Below are 19,293 nucleotides of genomic sequence, written 5' to 3'. Positions count from 1 at the left end.
GCTGGTGGTGTAGTGCAGGTTGGCCACAGTCATCCCCACACTTACTGCAGACCACACTGCTGGAGCTGCTTTCCGTGCCCTACCCCCATGCCCCTGGAGGTGCAGGCAGGCAGGGCCTGGCACAGAACACTAAATGGAGAGCTTGGGGTTTTGTTTTCTGAGAGATGGCACTTAAAATATTTTTGAGTCAAGGGCTTGCTCACCTCTGGTGATGCAACACTTGGCACCTGGCTGGGAGGCAAGGGAGGCTGCCTCATCTGCATCTGCCCCAACAGCTCTGAGCAGAGCAAAGAGTTTACCATCAGCCACGTTTCTGGGATGCAGTCGAGCAGCTCATTTGCTTCCCAGCCTGGACACCTCTGATCCCTGCTGCTCCCCACCTTGTCCTTCCATGCACACCTCTCTTAGCTCTCTTTTTTTTCCTTTTCTGGGCTCAGCCCGTTGCCTGTCTGTCCTCTAACCACAGCCTGCTAACCCCTGGTGCAGGAGGGACTGGTGTAGCTTCCTTCCCACTCCCATTTGAGACCCTAAAACTGACACAGCCCTCTTGCAGCTCCTCCTCCCCTCAATGTCTCTCCTTCACTCGCATGCAGTTTGCTTCAATAAATTATTATAGTAGTTTGCAATAAACTTTTTTGTATTTTTTCCCCCCTGTATTTATTTTTTTCCCCCTCCCCAGGGAGGGAATGGAGGGAGTGCAGGGCCCTTTGCCTGCTCTCAGTGCCCTGGGGAACTCGCAGGTGCTGTACCCAGTTCGAACAGTGGCATGTGGGCAGGGAGCCCCAGGGCACAGGGTTGGGGCCGGGGGCTGTGCCAGCTCCAGCTGGGGGCTTCCGGAGCTCAGCAGCACTTTCTGCAGTAGCCACCAGGTGGCAACGATGCTGTTTGGTTGGCCACCGGCCCTGGGAGCTCGGACCTGGGGGTGCCGGGGCAGTGTCCCAGCCAGGCTGGGGCAAGGCTTGGTGTACTGTGATACTAAAGGGAAACGGCATTTCAACCCCTGTTCGGTTTTCGGGTTTGTTTTTTGGTTTGTTTTTTTTTTCCCCTCTTAATCTGGGTAATACATAACCAAAATAAACATACTGAGGAAAAAAAAAAACCTGAACCAACCTCAAGGGCTGTTTTTGTCTTGATGCATGCAGTTTGCTATAGTGGGCGGCCAGCATTGCCCTGGGGTGGCTGGGACCTCCTTCTCTGCCTGCAGGGCTCCTCTGAGAAAGGGCAGCTAGACCTGGGGTACCAAGTGCCATGCAGCCACAGGAAAATGAGAGGACTGGAGATGACCGGCACAGGCCCCTGCAGCCTTCTGTTGTGGTTTGGTTTGCAGGCCAGGCTGCAGCCGCTGCTGGATCTCCAGCCCAGGGACTCCCCTCTGTCCTTTGTTGGTTGCTGTGCTGTGCCCCACCACGGCCCAGGCCGAGGTGTTGAGCAATGTCTGGGCTCTGCTAGCCTCTTCCCGGCAGTGTTTTCTTGCACCATGGCATGAGCTGGGGGCATTAGTGTGCTGCTAATCTCACTGTGTGGCTGGTGGGGCTGGGAGCCTGCTGCCACCAGGCAAGACCATCATGGGCAAGCTCTTGGAGGAGTAATGTGGGTATTAGGGCAATAATCTGTTGCTGTTGATCCCAGAGGCGAGACCTGGCAGCATCGTGCCAGCCCCCGGGCGCAGAAGGAGGGTAGCGCCAGGCCAGCGTATGCGTGAGCGGAGCTCTCGGCTGGAATGCACCAGCTCAGCAAAGGATTGTCCTCTCTGGGCTGGGCAGGCACCGTGCCCTGAGCGTGGTGCCCGTGACGGCTGCCCAGGCCATGGCGGCAGCAGACAGCCCCTCTGCTGGCCTCCGGCGGCGCGACCTCTGCAGCCGAGGCATTCGCCTGGCCGGGAAGATGCGCTTGGATGTCATGGACCTCCTGGACACTTATGTGAGTTGGCTGTGCCCTCTCTGCCTGCTGGTGGGATGGGGAGCACTGCTGGGGGGGACTGCATTTGCTGGGGAGGCCTGCAGTCACTGGGGGATGTGGCTCTGCTGGGGCATGAGAGGGCTGGCCCCCAGTAGAAATGGGAAATGAATTCCTGCTGGCACTGAGGCTTTGCTTCTTGGGCAAACCTTAGGCATCTCGCCTGACACTGCCCTGAGTGCCTCCTGGCCAGTGCAGGAGCTGACCCCTGGAGGGACCCCATGTCTCTCCACCACTGATTCTCAGCTGCTATGTGCCCTGCAGGTGGAATGGCAGGGCCTGGATGCCTCAGCCAGCGTGGCTGCAGTGGAGGGCGTGCCGGTGGCAGCGGTGGAGCGCTGGGATGAGCAGACTGGGACCCAGCGGCTGCTGGAGAACCTGGCAGCATACAGAGCCTTCCAGGTACTGCTGGCACAGATGCTGGAGGAGCAGCAGGAGCAGCTGGGTGAGGCTGACACTGCCCTGGGCCGGGCACTGGCGGCTGTCCTGCTCCAGGTCTCAGCCTTCACTTACCACCTTGAGGAGCTGCTGCAGCTGGAGAGCCGTGGGACCCCCAGTGAGGAGGTGGCTGTGCCAGCACCCCCCTCCCAGCTGGGCCTGTTTGAGAGGAAGCTGCGGGGCCTGGGGGTGCTGCGGGAGCTGGCCCAGTGGGCAGTCAGGTCTGCGCGGGACCTGCGGCAGCTTGCCAAGCCCAGCCTGGGCAGCAGCTCGGCGCCCAGCCCAGATGAGAGCCCTTGAAGCTGGGTATGTGTTGGGAGGGCTTGGGTCCTGCTGGGGCATAGCAGGGGGCTCCTTGCAACCTTTGCAGAGGGCTGCTGACAGCACAGAAGGTTGTTCGGGGTGGGGTGTGGATGGGAGAGACCAAGTCATTAACCCCTGGGCCCCCCCATGCTTTTGGTACCACTCTCTGGGGAGAAACTGAGGTGTGGGCCTTAGTCTCTGGAGACTCTCAAGACTCATTGGATGTGTTCCTGTGTGACCTGATCTGGATTCTATGGTCCTACTCTGGCAGGGGGGTTGGACTGGTAGATCTTTGAAGGTCCCTTCCAACCCCTAACATCCTGTGAGCCTATGAACCGTTCTGCCCTGGAGCAAGCTGGGGTACCCAGGTGGGGTGAGCCTCAGGGGTGGCTTGGACTCTGCCTGCTGCAGGGTCAGAATTATCCCTTGGGAAGCAGTTTTGGTCCTTATCCCAGGGCCAAGAGGCTGTGGTCCTCAGTGGGCTTCCTTTGAAATCCAGTTGCTATCTGGCCTGCTATGGCCAGATGCTGCCACTGGCAGGGAGAAGCTGCCTTGGGGCTCTTGCAAAGGCAAGGCAGGAGCAAAAGGACAGACAAATACTGCCAGTGGAAGAAAGCTGGGGACCTGCCCCCTAGGTGTAAGATGCAAGACTTGGCCATGTTCACATGGACTCCTTTCTCCCTCCTGGCTCACATTTTCTGCACATTGAATTTCTGCTCTAACTGCTTGGGGGCTTTTTTTTTGGGGAGAGGGGGTGTGGGAGTATGATAAGGAGGGGATTTCTTAACCACTCAGACAAAATAATGGAGATCTTTTAATGGAAGGCTGTGATTCAGAAGACTCTCTGCAAGGTTTGTGCTGCCAGGGGTTATGTGGGGACTGGAAATGGCACAGAGGATTAAGTAGCCCCAACCATACCTATGCTTACCCTTTGAAGGGGAATGCTGTGACATTTTGCAGCTGCCCAGGCTGTGGTTTTCTTGCTGAATGGATGTGATGGCTGCTGGCTGCAGAGTGAATAAAAGGGCTGGGAGATCTAATGGGGTGACGTGATTTCTTGGGAGAGGTGGGACAATGGGGCTCAACTTCACCAGAGAGCCTGAGCAGAGAAGGTTCTGTCCTGGTGGGGCGGGAGGTTCGGGGCTGGTGGTACCTGCTGGGAGGCTGTCAGGAAGATGGAGCTGGGGATGAAGGAAGAGGAGGTGGTGGAGGGGAGTGAGTGGGGTTGTGCATCATCCTGGCGTGGCCCTGCCTTCCTCTCTGGCCTGTGAGAGGGAAGGCAATGTAGAGGGACGCCAGGGGCACGAGGTGGGGAGGAGGCTGGGGCCATGCCTGGCTGGCCCCATACAAAGCGTCTTTGTTGTGGTGGGTGGTGGTGACACTGGGCACAGTGCCCACCCCAGCAGCAGTGCTGTCTGCATGGGCATGGGGGCCCCAGGCACTGTGGGAGGACAAAGGGTGACGCTGAGGCACAGAGCCCCTACCGTAACCCATCCTGCCCTCTCCATTGTCCACATCAAGGCAAGAAGGGCCCCATGCAGTCTGGCCAAGGGTGGTTTAGTGGTGCCTGTTTTGTTGGTGACACCCAAGGGGAAGAATGAGCACCTTAGTGCCTGACCGCAGCTTTGCAGCTCAGGGTGGATTATTTGTAATGTTTCTGCTTCCCTGCATTTGGGATTAACAACTTCAGGCTTTTCTGTTTCTCAGGATTAGTCAAAGTAAGTCCCTTTCCCCACAAGTATTTCTGTTTCCCAGTCTTGCCTGCTTTGTGCACTTGAAGGCATCTTAACTTTTCTCCCTTTGCATCTCTGTGCTCAGCAGTGGCCAGGTGCTGGCATCCTCGCCTGCCCGCTGCCCCTCATTGCCCAAAGGCAGGTGTGTCCCTCTCAAACGCTGCATGGATGTCCCTGAACCTTGTCCCCCAAGCAGGCAGGACCAGACCCATTTTTTTTCCCATTGCAGTGGCCTGGGTGTGAGGCCACTTCCGAGGAGCCAGCCCCAGCCCTGGCACAGATCCATGCAACTCAACCCTTCCAGGTCAGGTGCTGCTGTGAGCTGAGCTCTGCCTGCTACAATCACACCCTGGGAGTCAAAGCAGGGTATTGAAGGTGGATCAGTATGGTGCTGCAGCTTCCCTAGGCTGTCCTCCGCAGTGCAATTCACCACTTCTATAACCAGCCTTATTCCATCCTTGCTACTTCACCAGCAGCAAAAAAGTGTTTGCAAAGCACTCACAAATGCTTTGAAATGGCCACTGTGACCAGAAACATACAAAAGCAAACCCTCCTCCAAACCCCCCTGGTCTGGCTGGCTGAGCAAGAGACTCCAAGGCCCAAGCTTTCTTCCCTGACAAGCCCCTTCTGTGCAGCAGAGAGCTCGTGCCCTCTGAGCCTGCTGGGTTTCAGTACTATGCTTCAGCTGTGCAACCATGAAGGGAGTCACTGGTAACTGATTTGGTGAGAGCAGGGGCACCTGACAACCAAGCTCCCTTGCTGATAGGAGGCTCTTCGGATATGAATTATCCCAGGATGAAGGTAAGTTGAGCTGGGTGGCTAGAGGTGACTGAAGCTGCTGATTTTGGAGGCAGAAGCAAAGAGCCTGAGGGAGGACAGTCCTACCCCCATGGCTAATATATTGTGGACCATGGACTGGGGGTAGTTCATGAGGCTGCTCCCCACAGGTGCTGCAGTACAAGGAAGGAGATAGTCAGAGTTCTCAGATCATGTTTCTCTGCCACAGCACATAAAGTAGGGGCTGTCTTCGAGGTCCTGCCTTGGGTTGGGTGTACAACACCTTGGTTCCTGTTGCTGGTGGGCTTGGGGCCACCAAGCTAGGGTCTTCTTCCAGCAGTGAGGCTACAGTCTTAGTTAAGGTTGTGGAACAACAGGGACCTTGGGGTCTCAGGGGTGGGAGTGTGGAGGGCACTAGTGGGGTCCTTGGAGTGCAGGGGTAGGAGTACAGAGGGCACTGGAAGGGGTCCCATGGGTGTAGGGTGAGGCCAGAGGAACCCCGAGATCGTGGGGGTGTTGGGAGCACCCGCGGAGTCCTCGGGCTGCACGGTTGAGGCTCAGAGCGTACTGCGTGCTCTGGCCTGTGGTGCGGGGTTCGCGGGGCGCACAGGGCCGCGCCTCGCCCCGCCCCTGGCCGGAGCGGTTGGTCCCTGCCGCGCCGCCTGCCCCTCCCGGACCCGCGGCGGGACGCTCGATGCCTCCGGGCCGCGGCCGGGCGCTGTGACGTCAGGGGCGGGGCCGCCCGGCGCTGCGGTCCGCCTGGCGCTGAGGGGCGGCCTCGCTCCGCACCGCTCGGCGGCCGGCCCCGGGGCGGGGGCAGGCAGAGCCCGGCGCGGCGCCGAGCATGCGAGTGCCGACGGGGCGGGCTGCAGCGGCGAGCCGGAGCCGGGGACAGCGGCGGCCCGGGGCGGCGGAGCCATGTTGCTGGCCTCGGCCGTGGTGGTGTGGGAATGGCTGAACGAGCACGGGCGGTGGCGGCCATACAGCCCTGCCGTCAGCCACCACATCGAGGCGGTGGCCCGCGCCGGACCGCGGGCGGGGGGCAGCGTGGTGCTGGGCCAGGCCGACAGCCGCCTGGCGCCGTACATCATCGACCTGCAGTCCATGCACCAGTTCCGCCAGGACACCGGTGAGTCCGCCCAGGGGACAGCCGTTGGGCAGCCGCTCGCCGTCCGGGCGCGCATTGCCCTGTCCAGCCCGGCGCTGCTGGGCCTTGCGCCAGCTTTGCCCGGCCTGCGATTGCGTTGCTCTGCGCTGCCCTGCATTGTCGGGACCCGCTCCGGTTTGCACCTTGCCCTGGCTCCGCTGGTTGGCCTTGCGGTGGCCGGCGCCGCGAAGCGCTGCCCGGTCCCCGCTGCCTGCGGCTCCCCGGCCTGGCGCTGCACAGTGCTGCCTGCCCTAGAGTTGCTTTGCGCCTTGTCGTGCCTTCCAGTGCTGCCCAGCCCCTCCTGGTCTCGCCCCCTTTGGTGCTCCTAGCTCTGCAGTTCGCAGCACCGCCCTGTGCCCGCGGGTCCCGTCCGGAGCTGCCCTGGCCCGGTCCCTCAGCACAGGGTCAGGGTGCCAGGCCCCGTGCTGCCTTGCCCGGTCAGGTGCCTGACACGACTGATCTGGGTCTTCTGTGCATCCAGGTCCCTTACTGCATTTCACTGGTTGGCATAGAGTTGCATCGTGCAGTGCTTTGCAACCAGATCTGGTATTGCACAGTGCTGCCTGACCTGGAATTGCATTGCACGGTGTTGCACAATGCTGTGCTGCTGGGTCCCATGCTGCATTGCACTGCCTGATCTGCTGTGGTGTTGCTGGCTGTATTCTGCTGTGCTGCTGGGCACTGCTCTGTGTTGTGCTCCCTGGTCCCAGGTTGCACTGCCTGGTCACAGGTGCATTGCCTGGCTCCAGATTGCACCTGGCCTTGCCTCGCACCATCCTGCTCTGCGTGCCCTGCAGTCTCACAGCTCTGCTTCTCGCTGCCCAGTCCCATGCTGCTGCCTAAACCCTTGCAGTCTGGGATTGCCTGTAGCCAGCTTACATTATGCCACCTCACCTGGTCCCTACGTGCTTGCTGTATCCCATGCTGCTCAGCCCTGCCCACATGTTCTTGGCTCCTCTGGGGGGTCATGCTGCCCAGCCTCCTTGTGCCCTATTGCACACTATGTTCTCTTCTTCTCCTAGCTGGGATTCCCTTCCTGTGTAGCACCTGTCCCCTGCAAACCCTTCCCTGAGCTCTCTGAGCCGTCCTCAACCCCAAAGGCCTGGTGCTGTGTGGTACTTGGGGGCCAAATCTCACTCTGAGTCATGGTAGCCCATGAGGGTGACCAGGGTTGGAGGCACAAGCAGGTGGGGGGATGCTCAGGGAAGGCAGTGGTAAGTGGGGGAGTCCCAAGGGTGGTGGCTTGGACAGGAAAAGGGGGGCATTTGTGGGCGGGTAGGCAACAGGCAGGCATGGGGCGGACAAGGGCAGTGAGGATGTGGAGGGATTGTCAGTGTGGTGGGACACATACAGCCCTGGAGGTATCTGGGATGTGGGACACAGGCACCCATGGGGAAGAGGTTGGCGCAGGGGACTTGTGCCTCTGCTGACACCTCCGTGAAGGTATTTGATGTAGTGAGACGCTGGACACCCTTCTTTGTCCTTCCCCCAGCAGCCCTAGGGGCTGGTAGTGACCCTCTCCTGCAGAGGGCTATGGGGGCCAAGGGACCTCTGCCGTGAGGCTGGGGGCCAGCCTCTGAGGGCTATTGTCACCAAGGGAGGAGGCCTGAAAGGGGAATTGTTCTGTCTGTCCCTGGGTTGCTGGGGATGTTGGTATTTTGGGTCATTAAAAGCTCTGATTTGGGAGGGTCGTGACCCTGGCAGGCCCTGAATAGCTATTGTCCCTTTTCTTCCCGTGCTGAATGGGAGGCCGGCTGGCTGTGCCGGGCTGGGGGGACGTTCGGCATTCCCACACCGCTGCTCAGGGGCTGCCAGATGCCGCATGCTGCCGCTGCCCTCCCCGCCCCGCGCCGGATTAGGATAAATCACTGCCCTGCGCCCCTCCAGCCCCGCTTCGTGCTGCCACTGCCAACAGCTTTGCTCCCCTGGATGTCCCTGTGAAGGACTGGCTGGGCTTGGCTTGCCTGGGGTGCAGCTGCACCCCTGATCCATAGCAGAGTACTGGATGTGCAGCTGCACCCCTGATCCATAGCAGGGTACCTGGTGTGCAGCTGCTCCCCTGATCCATAGCAGGGTGCCTGGTGTGCAGCTGCTCCCCTGATCCATAGCAGGGTGCCTGGTGTGCAGCTGCACCCCTGATCCATAGCAGGGTACCTGGTGTGCAGCTGCTCCCCTGATCCATAGCAGGGTGCTCAAGGTGCAGCTTCCATTAGCACTAATAAACAGCTTTTCCTTTTTGCCCACTTCTTCATGGGGAGTGGTCCTGTGTGGGGGCTAACGGTGGTGGCTGTTCCCAGCAGAGAGAGGGGGGTGAAATGGGACTGACCTTCTTGCAGGCTTTACCCAGATGTGGTGAAAAGCCAAAGGAGCAGACTTCTCATTTCTCCCCTTTGGGTTTGCTGTTCCTCCTGCCAGCACAGGCTGTTGTAGCAGAGCGTGGGGTCAGTGATGTTGTGAGCTCATCTCACCTGTTAACTAAGCAGCTCGAGGTGCTGGTAGCATGTTTAGGATGGGACCCCAGGGCTGAGCCTGGCCATACTTAGCCTGCCCTGCTGTGCTCTGAATTGTCCTGAAGAGGAAAGCTTTTGCTTCATTGTAGGAGCTTCCAAACTTTGTGTCTGTGTTTCCACTGTGTCCCAGTGGACTGCGAGTGGTGGGAAAGGAACTGCCCAGCAAAAATAAGGATGCAGACTACAAAACCTTCGTGCTTTGTGCTCCCATCCTACTCCTAATGCTCTCTGACAGGGAGCAGGAGCTGACCCACTTGAAATCCTTTGCTTAGCCTTGCAGGGGTTTTCCTTGTGCTGTGGGCTGATTTTTCGGGCCAATTTGGCAGCCACAGACAGTGGAGCTGGCACAAGACTTCCACCTCTGCACATCTGGGTGCCTGATATGTCACCACCATGGGACTTACAGCTGCTCCATCGATCTTTTATTTTCTGGTCTAGAGCTGAGAGGGGGACAGGGCTGTGGCAGGTGCTGCAGCACTCCTGGTGTTTACCTGTCTGGTTTTATCAAGCTCCTGTGGAAGGACCCTGAGAGCAGACTGGAGTAGCTAAGTTTGTGGTTCTGTGTTTCACCGTCAGTGCTAAGTGACTGTACACTGGGGCTGGGAGGGCAGCCACCCACTGATGGGGATGAAATCTGCCCTTCCCTCACACTGGGGGTGACCCCAATGCCAGGCACATAAGCCCCAAGGGGCTCCCAGGCCTCTGCTACACCAGCAGCAGCCTGAGGAAGCCAAAGCACAGCTGAGCTGAAAAGCCATCCTGTCCCCGTGCTGAATGGCACTAGCGGGGCAGGCTGGGGGCAGTTTCAGTCCCTGCTTGCAGGTGGATCAGGTGGGTGCCAGCACCAGGGTCTGATGTCACCTCTTACCCTCCCTCAGGCACCATCCGCCCCGTCCGGCGCAGCTACTATGACCCCTCGTCAGCGCCGGGCAAGGGAGTGGTGTGGGAGTGGGAGAACGACAGCGGCTCCTGGACACCCTACGACATGGACGTGGGCATCACCATCCAGCGTGCCTACGAGAAGCAGCACCCCTGGGTGGACCTGAGCACCATCGGCTTCTGCTACGTCATTGACTTTGCCACCATGGGCCAGATCAACCGCCAGACCCAGCGCCAGCGCCGCATCCGCCGCCGCCTCGACATGGTCTATCCCCTGGTCTCGGGCACCCTGCCCAAGTCACAGTCCTGGCCGGCCAGCCCCGGGGCGGCGGCGGCTCCCCCAGTGCCCGCCTGTGCCTGTCCCCAGTGTCTCCTGGTCATGAGCGTCAAAGCCACTGTGTCAGCCGCTGGCCCCAGCACTGCCACCCTACAGCCCCGTAAAGCACCCCCTGCGCCACCCACCGCTCCTAAAGCTCCGGCACCGGCCCCAGGGACCAAGGCACCTGATGGCATGGCCACGGTGCGTGGCTCGCTGAAGCCGCTGGCAGCCCAAGGAGGCCAGCGGCAGGCAGCCAGCACTCCTGCCCTGAGCCTGGCCAGCTCCACCGCCAGCCCTCCTGGTGTGGGTGCTGCCAAGGTTTCCCGTCCTGCCCTGGGCACCCTGAACCGCAGCCACCTCCAGCGCCTGGCCATTGCCCAGTCCCGGGTGCTTATTGCTTCTGGGTGAGTCCTGCCATGTGTGAGCAAGAGGGTAGTTATGGGGAGAACAGGGGTAGTGTGGTTTTGTTTTTCCCTTTTGCCAGGGTGCAGGGAAGCCACAGTGCCATGGGGCTGCCTGCTGCAGAGGTGCCATCACCCCTGAGCCTGGTGGGAGATGGCTTTGTCAGTCCTGCAGCTGGAGGGCTCTGCTGGGCCCCTTCCTCATGGGTGCCTGGAGACTGGAGCAGGGATGGTGTGGCTCCTGCATCTCAATGAGGAGGCTCAGGCTGCCCTTTCTTTTGGTGGCAGGGGATGGGTGGGGGAATGCGAAAGGCCCAAAGAAAAGGCATTCAAGCCCCACGAGAAGGGGTCCCTCCAGACCTCCGCACTCTGAAGACACTTCTTTTTTTCCAAGGGGGTGGGCATTTAATGAGTCTGTTTCTCCCCTTTGTCTGGCTCTGCCGTCAGCCTTCTGTCGCAGCTTGGCCCCTTTCCTCTCCCTCTGCATCCTCCCCCTTCCCTCCGCTCCTGACCCGCAGGAAAACTTTCCCATGGAAGAGAGCTTCAAGGGGAGGAAGGGGAAAGAGCTGTGACAGCGGCGTGGCCATAGGAGAAAAGAGGGGGAAAAACCCACAAGAGCCTGTCCTGGGGAGCAGTGACACAAAGGGGCTGTGAATGGAGATGCAGGCGGAGTTTGTAAAGAGTGAGAGACAAGGCGGCGGTGGAGCAGGGTGGGCACAGTCGCCCTCTCGGTGCATTCTCTGTTTCCAGCCAGGGCTCATGCAGTTGCTCAGGCAACTATTGTCTGGCCCTCGCTGGCTCCTGGGGGCTGTGGAGACCTGGGTGCCTGCCCATGGCCCTGACATGGTCTCTCCTGGCTCCTCACAGGGTCCCCACTGTCCCCGTGAAGAACCTCACTGGCTCCAGCCCGGTCAACCCAGCACTGGCAGGTGAGGAGGAGGCTGCAGCAGGGCACCCAGTGCTCTGTGTTGTCCTTCCCAGGGGGCAAGCCAGCCCCAGTGGGGTGGTTTGTGGGGAGGCATCTGTTGTTTGGGGTGATGCTGGATCCTCAGTGCAGTTTCAACCCCCTTCACCAGGGATCACAGGGATCCTGATGAGTGCGGCTGGACTGCCTGTCTGCCTGACCCGGCCCCCCAAGCTGGTGCTGCACCCCCCACCCGTCAGCAAAAGTGAAATCCAGTCCATCCCTGGCATCTCCCACACCTGCCGCAAGACCACAAAGAAACAGGCCAAGAAGGGTGAGAGGCACTTTGCCAGCTGACCCCAGCTCCTGTGCCACCATCCCTACCTGGTCCTCTGTCCCCCTGCCCCCTCCTGCCACCGCCAGCAGAGGCTTTCCCCTGTGCTGCCCTCCAGCCCCTCTGACTCTTGGCATCCCACAGGTAAGACCCCAGAGGAGGTACTGAAGAAATACCTGCAGAAGGTGCGGCACCCTCTGGATGAGGTGAGACGAGTGGGGGTCGTGCAGAGGGGTCTCTGGGGTGCTTTGCTTTGGGAGGAGTGACTGGGGACGTGGGTGGTACCCTGGTGCTGTGCAGGAGGCTCCTGCAGCCTTTCATGGTTCTGCCCTGTGCCTGCCCCCTTGAAAGAGGGCTGTGTGTGGCCCTTGTGATGGCCCAGGGTGGTGGCACCGTGCCAGGGGTGTGTGCTGGTTCCTGGACAGGAGCAGGGCAGCTCCTCAGTCCTGTGTTCTCGGCAAGGCTCTGACTGCATCCATCCAGCTGAACCCTCTCCTCCTCTTCTGTGCAGGACTGCACCATCTGCATGGAGCGCCTCTCTGCACCCTCTGGCTACAAGGGACCCCAGCCAGCTGTCAAGCCTGACCTGGTGGGGAAGCTGGTGAAGTGTGGGCACATCTTCCACCTCCACTGCTTGGTCGCCATGTACAACAACGGCAACAAGGTGCAAGGCTGCAGCCCCAGGGGATGCATGAACCCCCGGCTCAGTGACCTCTGCTGAGCTCTACCTGCCCTTAGTGGGACAGTGCTTGAGTCCTGCTGCCCCAGAGGGCTGTGACCTCCCCACTCTGACAAGAGTTTTAGTTTTTATCAGCAGCAAGTGCCTGGGACCAGGAAGGCAGAAGCCAGGGCTGCGTGGGTGTGTTTTATCCCTCCTGCTGTGCCCGGTTTAACCTCCTTGCATTCCTTCCCGGGGTTAGTGGCAGTGGACTTTGATCCCTTCATGTTTGAGCAGAGCCTCACATCTGGTGCTGGGCAGTGCTTTTCCAGCCGTAGGTGGACTTTCCTGAGCCTCCTGCAAATGGCCTTTGTGCTCAGCTTGCACAGAAAAACACATTTCACATTATTGGGGGGTTTTTGATAGCACCAAGTCCTAGAACAGAGGTAGGGAAAGTAGTAAGGACTACAGAATCCTAGGGCTACAGCATCATATGCCCAGTGACAGCACAAGGGGCAATGGTGGAAGTTGAAGCATAGGAAGTTCCATGGGAACATGAGGAAAAATGTTTTCACTGTGAGGGTGACAGAACACTGGAACAGGCTGCCCAGGGGGGTTGTGGAGTCTCCCTCTGTGGAGTCTCCCTCTGTGGAGATATTCAAGACCCACCTGGATGTGTTCATGATCTGCTCTAGGTGATCCTGCTCTAGCAGGGGGGTTGGACTGGATGATGTTTCAAGGTCCCTTCCAGCCCCTGGCATTCTGTGACTCTGTGATCGTAGACTATAAAACAAGAGGAGAAGTGCAGGCTTTGGATTTTTGGTGAAAGTTGTGTCACTGTAGCAGATTCTTCCAGCCCTCCCCCCTGCTTCCTGAGCGGTTTTGAGGTGACTGTCTCCAGGATGGCCACAGTGTCAGTGCTGCTCAGGGCTGAAGTGCCCAGGTTGGAGGGTGCTGGTTTCATTATGTTCCCCTCTTTCCCTGCTCACAGGATGGAAGCCTGCAGTGTCCCACCTGTAAAACCATCTATGGTGTGAAGACAGGGACACAGCCCCCGGGGAAGATGGAGTATCACATCATCCCTCATGCCCTGCCTGGCCACTCCGAGTGCAAAACCATTCGCATCATCTACAACATCCCCCCAGGGGTGCAGGTGTGGCCCAGCCCTATGCTCAGGGGGGTACATGGGTGGTTGTCCCTTCTGGGGGCTGGTGGCCCTTGTCACTGCTGCATCCTCTGGGTCGTGCTGCAGCTCATGCCTGGACTTGGGGTTGTGGGTTCAGTGATGTCTCTGGAGCTGCACACCCATAAAGGTGTGCAAAGTCTGGGGTACAGCTGCATGAAAGCATTGGCCCTGCCTGCTTGCTGGTGTTTAGGGCCACCCACTGAGGGTGGGGGGTTACACTGTGCCCAGAGCATCCTGCTGAGTTCCAACAGGGTTTTGTCCCACTCCACGCACTGCAGGGACCAGAGCATCCAAACCCTGGGAAGAGCTTCACTGCCCGCGGCTTTCCCCGGCACTGCTACCTGCCAGACAGCGAGAAGGGCAGAAAGGTGAGGGCTCACCTGGAGCTGGCCAGGGCATGCTCAAGGGTGTCTTGAGGGGGAGAGGGAGTCAGCAGCTATTTGGAGCACTGCAAAAAGCAGGTTGGGCTTATGCATGCACACCTGGGTGGAGGTCTTCCTCGTGGCCATCCAGTGTGCTGTGCAGGAGCCCAGTGGCATTTCCAGGTGCTGGGGGAGCTCTGCAGCCTGGTCCTGCTCATTTGCTTGGAGTAGGACCCAATAGCTGGGATCTGGAGCTGCCTGGAGAGCTTTGCTGTGCATTGTCCCTGTTGCTAGATTGTGCCAGGATGATCAGGAGGGAGTGCTTCCCCTTGCTGCCTGCCCCACCTCTCCCTTCCACAGGTACTGAAGTTGCTGCTGGTAGCCTGGGACCGACGTTTGATCTTTGCCATTGGGACCTCCAGCACCACAGGCGAGTCGGACACAGTGATCTGGAACGAGATCCACCACAAAACAGAGTTCGGATCCAACCTCACCGGCCATGGCTACCCTGACATCAACTATCTGGACAATGTCCTCGCTGAGCTTGCAGCCCAGGGCATCACAGAGGAGAGCCTGGCACAGGAGAAGGACTGAGATGGCAGCAGGGTGGCAAAGGAAGGGCTGCCTGTGCCCCTCTTCTGCTGTCCCCACCTCCCTCAGATAAAGCTGCTGGAGAAACTCACCTGGAGGCTTTGCAGGGGGCACCTAGAGCCCCCCAGTCCTGGTGGCACCTGCCCAGTGGGAGCATCTCCAGGCTGGCCAGGAACATGGGAGCAGGTCCCACAGGTCGTCCCCCTTCACTCTTGCAAGGAGGGAGCCACAGTGTTCTATGCTGGCCTGGCTGTACCCTCTGCCTAGTGTCCTATCCTCACTGCCACCATGGTGAGGGCTTGAGGGGTGCCAGAATGTCCTCCTTCCTCATGCATGGGACCATCCCAGTCTGGCTTCATGCCCCTGACACCCACCTGGGCGTGGGTCCTGGCCTCAGGTAGGAGTGGGATCACAGGAGTCCCCCTTGCTCTGCCTTGTCCCTCCACTTTCTCCTCATTCATTTGTCCTGTCTCGTACCTCCTTGTTGCTCTCCTGTGTCCATGGAGGTTGGGGGGCCCAGGTCTGCCTCATCTGGCCCCCACAGCCCCATGCCCCCATCTCCTCTTGGCTGTGTCTGAGCTGTGCCCTGCAGGGTCCCCTTGCCTGGGCTGCACCCCCAGGCTGTCCTGGGGAGGGGCTGCTGGGTGGCAGGAAGCAGGGGCAGGGGCAGACGTTTCCTGGCTTGTTTGCCACCCTCCTGTAGTTGGTTCCTTGAACTTCTTAAGGGGGTGTCCCCATGTGACTCTTTCTATGCCCCACCTTTTGGGGCTGTGTTGTGTGTCTGTGTATATAGGTGCTGGGGAGGTGCTGGGGGCTGGGAGAGCTTAGTGCTGTGGCCAGCCTGGAGGCTGAGCCCTGTGACACTTGGTGGGGAGTCGGGGAAGCACCACTCCCCTATTGCAGGGACCCTCACCCTGGAAAGGGGTCAGTGCCCCACAGTGGGGCTGTCGCCAGTGGGTCCCCATGGGGCCAGGTGCAAGTGTGAGTCCCCTTCCCACTGGGGCTTAGCTGTCGCCAGAGGTTCCTGGCGAGGCCTTGAGGGGTGGTGGTGGGCATCTGGCTGGACATGGGTTGGCACAGTGGTTTTGAGCTGGGGCCAGGGTGGTTGATGTGGGGAGGGCAGCATGGGTAACGCGGGGATGGGTGTTGCATGGCATCTTGGAGCCCTTGCTAGCCCCTGGGGACTTCATAGGGCTTCTCAGAGTCACCTGTGGTGGAGGTCCACATGGCTTTGTTGACTGTGACTGCCCTTTAGGGCACTCCTCTTGTTGGTAGGGGCTGGTGGTGCTCATGTCCCTAATCTCATGAGACCCCCAGGGTTGGAGAACGAAGTGGAGGGCACTGCTCAGGCTGCCCCCAGCCCTGCACCGTTGCTCCCAGGGCAGCCTGGGGTCTCCTAGCCTGTTTTGTTGTGTTCACCTCCTGGTTTTCCTGGGGGGGCTCACCTTGCCCTGTGTCCCAGGGGATGGCAGCGTGGGATGGGGTGGGGGCACCCTGATGTGCATCGTTCTGTTGTCCTTGATGTTGTTTCTTCTCCCTGGCCTGGGAAATGTGTGTCAGCCCCAGGCAGGCACTCTGCAGAGGGGAGAGGGCATCAATAAAGCAGATAGCAGGGGACACTGCACGGTCTGGCCTCTCTGTTGTCTTCTGTCTGTCGTCCGTGTGCCCAGGTGAGTGAGGTGGCACAGTGGGAGGGGGGACGACCAGGCCTTCTCATCCCCCTGACTGCCCCTTTGTACTGCTCTGTTTCCAGCTGCCCTTAGCAGGGGATGTTCTTTTCTACCTCAAAGGAGCAATCCTGTTTCCCCAGGAGAACAGAACCCTCCCTGGGTGGCTCTGCAGCCCGGGGAAGTGCAGCAGTGTGATTTCTCCTCCCCCACCCCAAGCCTTGGGGTTTCCCTCACTGCAGAAAAAAAAAAAAACCCTGGTTGGAGCTATGCAAAACCTTCCCATCACGTGGGGGAGGAAGGGTGACTTCTGGGTGCCAGGGTGACTTACAACATGACACAATCTCTTCATGACATTCAGTTTCTTTTTTAATGCTGTCTTGCCTACACAGTTAGCTGCTGGCTGAAATAAAGCTGCTCCGTGCTGCTCTGCATGCCTGTGTCTGGCTGCCCTGGTAGGTGCACATGGGCACAGGTCGACTTCCAGGGGCACTGAGCACAAACTGGTGGCTAACCCTGCAGCACCTCTCCCTGGGGCCCCATCTCCATGGAGATGTAGCCATGGAGGTGCAGGAGGAGCTGGTGGAGGGATAGCCATGGAGGGGACTGATGCCAAGTTGCCCCTGGGAGCTGGCCTTCAAGAGCAGAGGGAGAGGAATGCCTGAAGGGCCGTGGAGCCTGCCAGGGGCTTTGGAGCTTAGGGATCTTGCTGGCACCTTGTGAGGGGTCAGCCTGGGGCTGCTGTGGGCAGCTTCAGGAGGTGAAGGGCAGGGGGCTGGTGCACTATGCAGCTTTACCTGCAGGAAGGAGGGTGGGCAGGAGGCTCTGCCTGGGTTTCAGGCACAAGGCATTGCCTGGCAAGCAGCGGGGGGCAGACACTTACGCCGTCAGCCCCTCGGTCTCCTGCTGATAGCCCTCTCCCACACTCAGCACAGTGCTGTCCCCAGGGGGGGCAGCTGCTGGGCTGTGCCCTTCACCCATCCTGCAGTACCCTCTCGCCTTGTGCCTCCGGCGGCTGTAGCAGACAGTGGCCAGGATGGTGGCCAGCCCTGCCAGGACTGCTGCAGTGACCCCAGCCACCTCGCCCCCTGTCAGCCCCCGGCCCCTCAGCATCTCTGCCGTGTGCTGGATCTCTTCTGGCTGGGCAAGCCGCCACGTGTGGCTCTGCCCATCCTTGACCCAGGTGCTGGCCCCATCCCCACTGCTCACCAGGACAGTGTCAGTGGCTGGCAGGCTGGGGGAGGGTCGAGTGAAGGGTGGCAGGCGGGCAGGTGGCAGTGAGCCCACTGTGAAGATGCCAGCCTGGACGCAGTACTGCACCAGGCAGCTGTCGCTGATGAGTGCCAAGTGCTGACTGAAGCCCGGGGGACAGCTCTTGGCATAGGGGTTCTCGGTGGTGCCCTGGTGCTTCTCCACCAAGGGGTTCCCCGCCTGGCAGCTGAAGAAGCCCCCAAAGGGCACTGCATAGGGTCCACCTGCCTCATAATCTTGGCTCACACACACCTTGAGCTCATCAAAGAGCTTCAGTGGGAAATACCTTGAGGGGCAGGACTGGGCACCAGTGACATAGTTGGCACTGTGAGTGCTGAAGAGCCCCCCAAAGAGGTACCCCGACCCCGGGGCCACTGACCTGCTTGTGGCACACCAGTAGGCACTGAATTGCACGCGGGAGAGCTGGAAGACGTCCTGGCACTCACAGTGGCAGAACCATCTCAGGATGCATTTGTTGTGGCAGTCCAGATGGCTGTGGCCTTCCTCCCGCTCCTGCACGCCCAGCAGCACTGGGGTGTAGTTAGAGGGGCAGGAAAAAGCCCCAGTCAGGGGGTTCCTCTGCTCCAAGTCCTGGCACAGGATGTTGGTGTCAGGGCCAGCCAGCCCCACACACTCCTGAAAAACTCCCCCGAAGGTGAAGTTGGCCATGGAGCCCTCGCAGGAGCCATCGTCAGTGTTGGCATGGAAGTTGAAGTTGGGTGAGGTGGCGTCGGTGCAGCCTGGGGAGGTGTTGAAGGTGTAGTAGCGGCGGGCAGCCATCTCCACTCTCCTGGCCAGCCGCTTCACCGTGGGGGTGGGCAGCTCTGGCAGGGTGCTGGGGGTGATGAAGAAGTACAGGGGCAGCCCCGAGCGGTCGAGAGCCACCAGCTGGTTCCTGATCCCCTCCTGCCAAGTCTTGAGGGTGATGCCAGGGTAAAAGAGGGGCCCCCCGATGCTCTCCACCCGGGAGTGGGTGCGGTTCTCCAGGTACTGCTTGGTGAGTGCAGAGCTGGCGCTCTGGGACCCCTCGGCTGTCACACTGATGATGTTGTGGAAGGCCACGCTGGCCGAGGCAGTGACAGCACTGCGTGTGGCCCAGTTGTCCTTCAGGAAGGTCACCTTGACCTGATCCTCCTGCACCAAGGTGGCTCCAGCATCCACGGAGGTGATGGTGTGGGTGCCGTAGTTCAGCAGCAGCACCTCAGCCAGGTAATCAGCCATCCGTGTCTGGTTGTTCTCCAGGTGGCTGGCAATGGCCAGCAGCTGCTTCTTGAAGCCCTTGTCCAGGGCTGCCCCGGGGTTGATCTTGGCAGTGTAAACCAAGTTCCTGACCTGTGCCCGGGTGGTGACCGCCTGGTCTCTCACCTGGTGGGTCTTGGTTTGGTGGAAGTCGGAGGAGAACTTGCCATTGATGAAGGAGTAGAGGGACAGCTCCAGGTTGATGGAGGCAGAGGTGATGCTTTGATAATCTTTCCAGGACTCAATGATCTCAGAGTTGATGTCCAGGTTGCTCTGCTTGAGAGGGATAGTGAAGATCTCGTCTGGGATGATGTAAGCTCCATCTTCTGTGGTCTTGCACTGTGAGTAGCTGAGGCTGATGACTCTGCCCATATCCAAATTCCTGAGGTTATCCCAGCCCCCACCTGGCAGAACTTCCAGGCTTGGGAGATTCAGGGCTTTCTTGCAGTCCAGAAACCCTGCAGAGGACAGCTCCTGGGAAGGCTCAGCCCCCCTCACCCAAACCATCAACACCCACACCAGTAGGACCCCCTGCAGTGCCCAGCCCATGGCTGAACTGGCACAGGGGCCTCAGCAAATGTCTGAGTGGTGAGGCAGGAGCTGGGGAAATGAAGAGGCTGAGGGGTGCAGCTGCTGGG

General features: G+C 59.7%; 3 protein-coding genes across 3 annotated transcripts; 2 read left to right on the top strand and 1 right to left on the bottom strand.

The window, feature by feature from the left end:
* Positions 1-1,806: 1,806 nt before the first annotated feature.
* Positions 1,807-2,694, top strand: CNTF (ciliary neurotrophic factor). Its single transcript, XM_054390446.1, has 2 exons — positions 1,807-1,920; positions 2,221-2,694. The coding sequence occupies exons 1-2, from the start codon at positions 1,807-1,809 to the stop codon at positions 2,692-2,694; spliced, it is 588 nt and encodes a 195-aa protein (XP_054246421.1).
* A 3,431-nt stretch (positions 2,695-6,125) lies between these two features.
* Positions 6,126-14,501, top strand: DTX4 (deltex E3 ubiquitin ligase 4). Its single transcript, XM_054390511.1, has 9 exons — positions 6,126-6,336; positions 9,743-10,466; positions 11,331-11,392; positions 11,540-11,701; positions 11,846-11,907; positions 12,213-12,365; positions 13,351-13,512; positions 13,824-13,913; positions 14,268-14,501. Exons 1-9 carry the CDS (start codon positions 6,126-6,128, stop codon positions 14,499-14,501), a joined length of 1,860 nt encoding a protein of 619 aa, XP_054246486.1.
* Positions 14,502-17,044: 2,543 nt separating this feature from the next.
* Positions 17,045-19,204, bottom strand: MPEG1 (macrophage expressed 1). The gene has a single exon (XM_054390445.1). The coding sequence runs from the start codon at positions 19,202-19,204 to the stop codon at positions 17,045-17,047; it is 2,160 nt and encodes a 719-aa protein (XP_054246420.1).
* Between the last annotated feature and the right edge of the window lie 89 nt (positions 19,205-19,293).

The sequence above is a fragment of the Indicator indicator genome, chromosome 21, assembly GCF_027791375.1.
Source record: "Indicator indicator isolate 239-I01 chromosome 21, UM_Iind_1.1, whole genome shotgun sequence".
Taxonomy (NCBI): Eukaryota; Metazoa; Chordata; class Aves; order Piciformes; family Indicatoridae; genus Indicator; species Indicator indicator.
The sequence above is the reverse complement of the archived record's forward strand: the minus strand, read 5'-3'. Positions and strand labels throughout refer to the sequence as shown.

What these genes read in the sequence shown, in the direction of transcription:
- MPEG1 (XM_054390445.1), bottom strand. Translation starts at nt 19,204, where the DNA reads ATGGGCTGGGCACTGCAGGGGGTCCTACTGGTGTGGGTGTTGATGGTT.
- DTX4 (XM_054390511.1), top strand. Translation starts at nt 6,126, where the DNA reads ATGTTGCTGGCCTCGGCCGTGGTGGTGTGGGAATGGCTGAACGAGCAC. An exon ending in CCAGTTCCGCCAGGACACCG is followed by an intron (nt 6,337 to 9,742) that starts GTGAGTCCGCCC and finishes ACCCTCCCTCAG; the next exon opens with GCACCATCCGCCCCGTCCGG. An exon ending in CGGGTGCTTATTGCTTCTGG is followed by an intron (nt 10,467 to 11,330) that starts GTGAGTCCTGCC and finishes GGCTCCTCACAG; the next exon opens with GGTCCCCACTGTCCCCGTGA.
- CNTF (XM_054390446.1), top strand. Translation starts at nt 1,807, where the DNA reads ATGGCGGCAGCAGACAGCCCCTCTGCTGGCCTCCGGCGGCGCGACCTC. An exon ending in TGGACCTCCTGGACACTTAT is followed by an intron (nt 1,921 to 2,220) that starts GTGAGTTGGCTG and finishes TGTGCCCTGCAG; the next exon opens with GTGGAATGGCAGGGCCTGGA.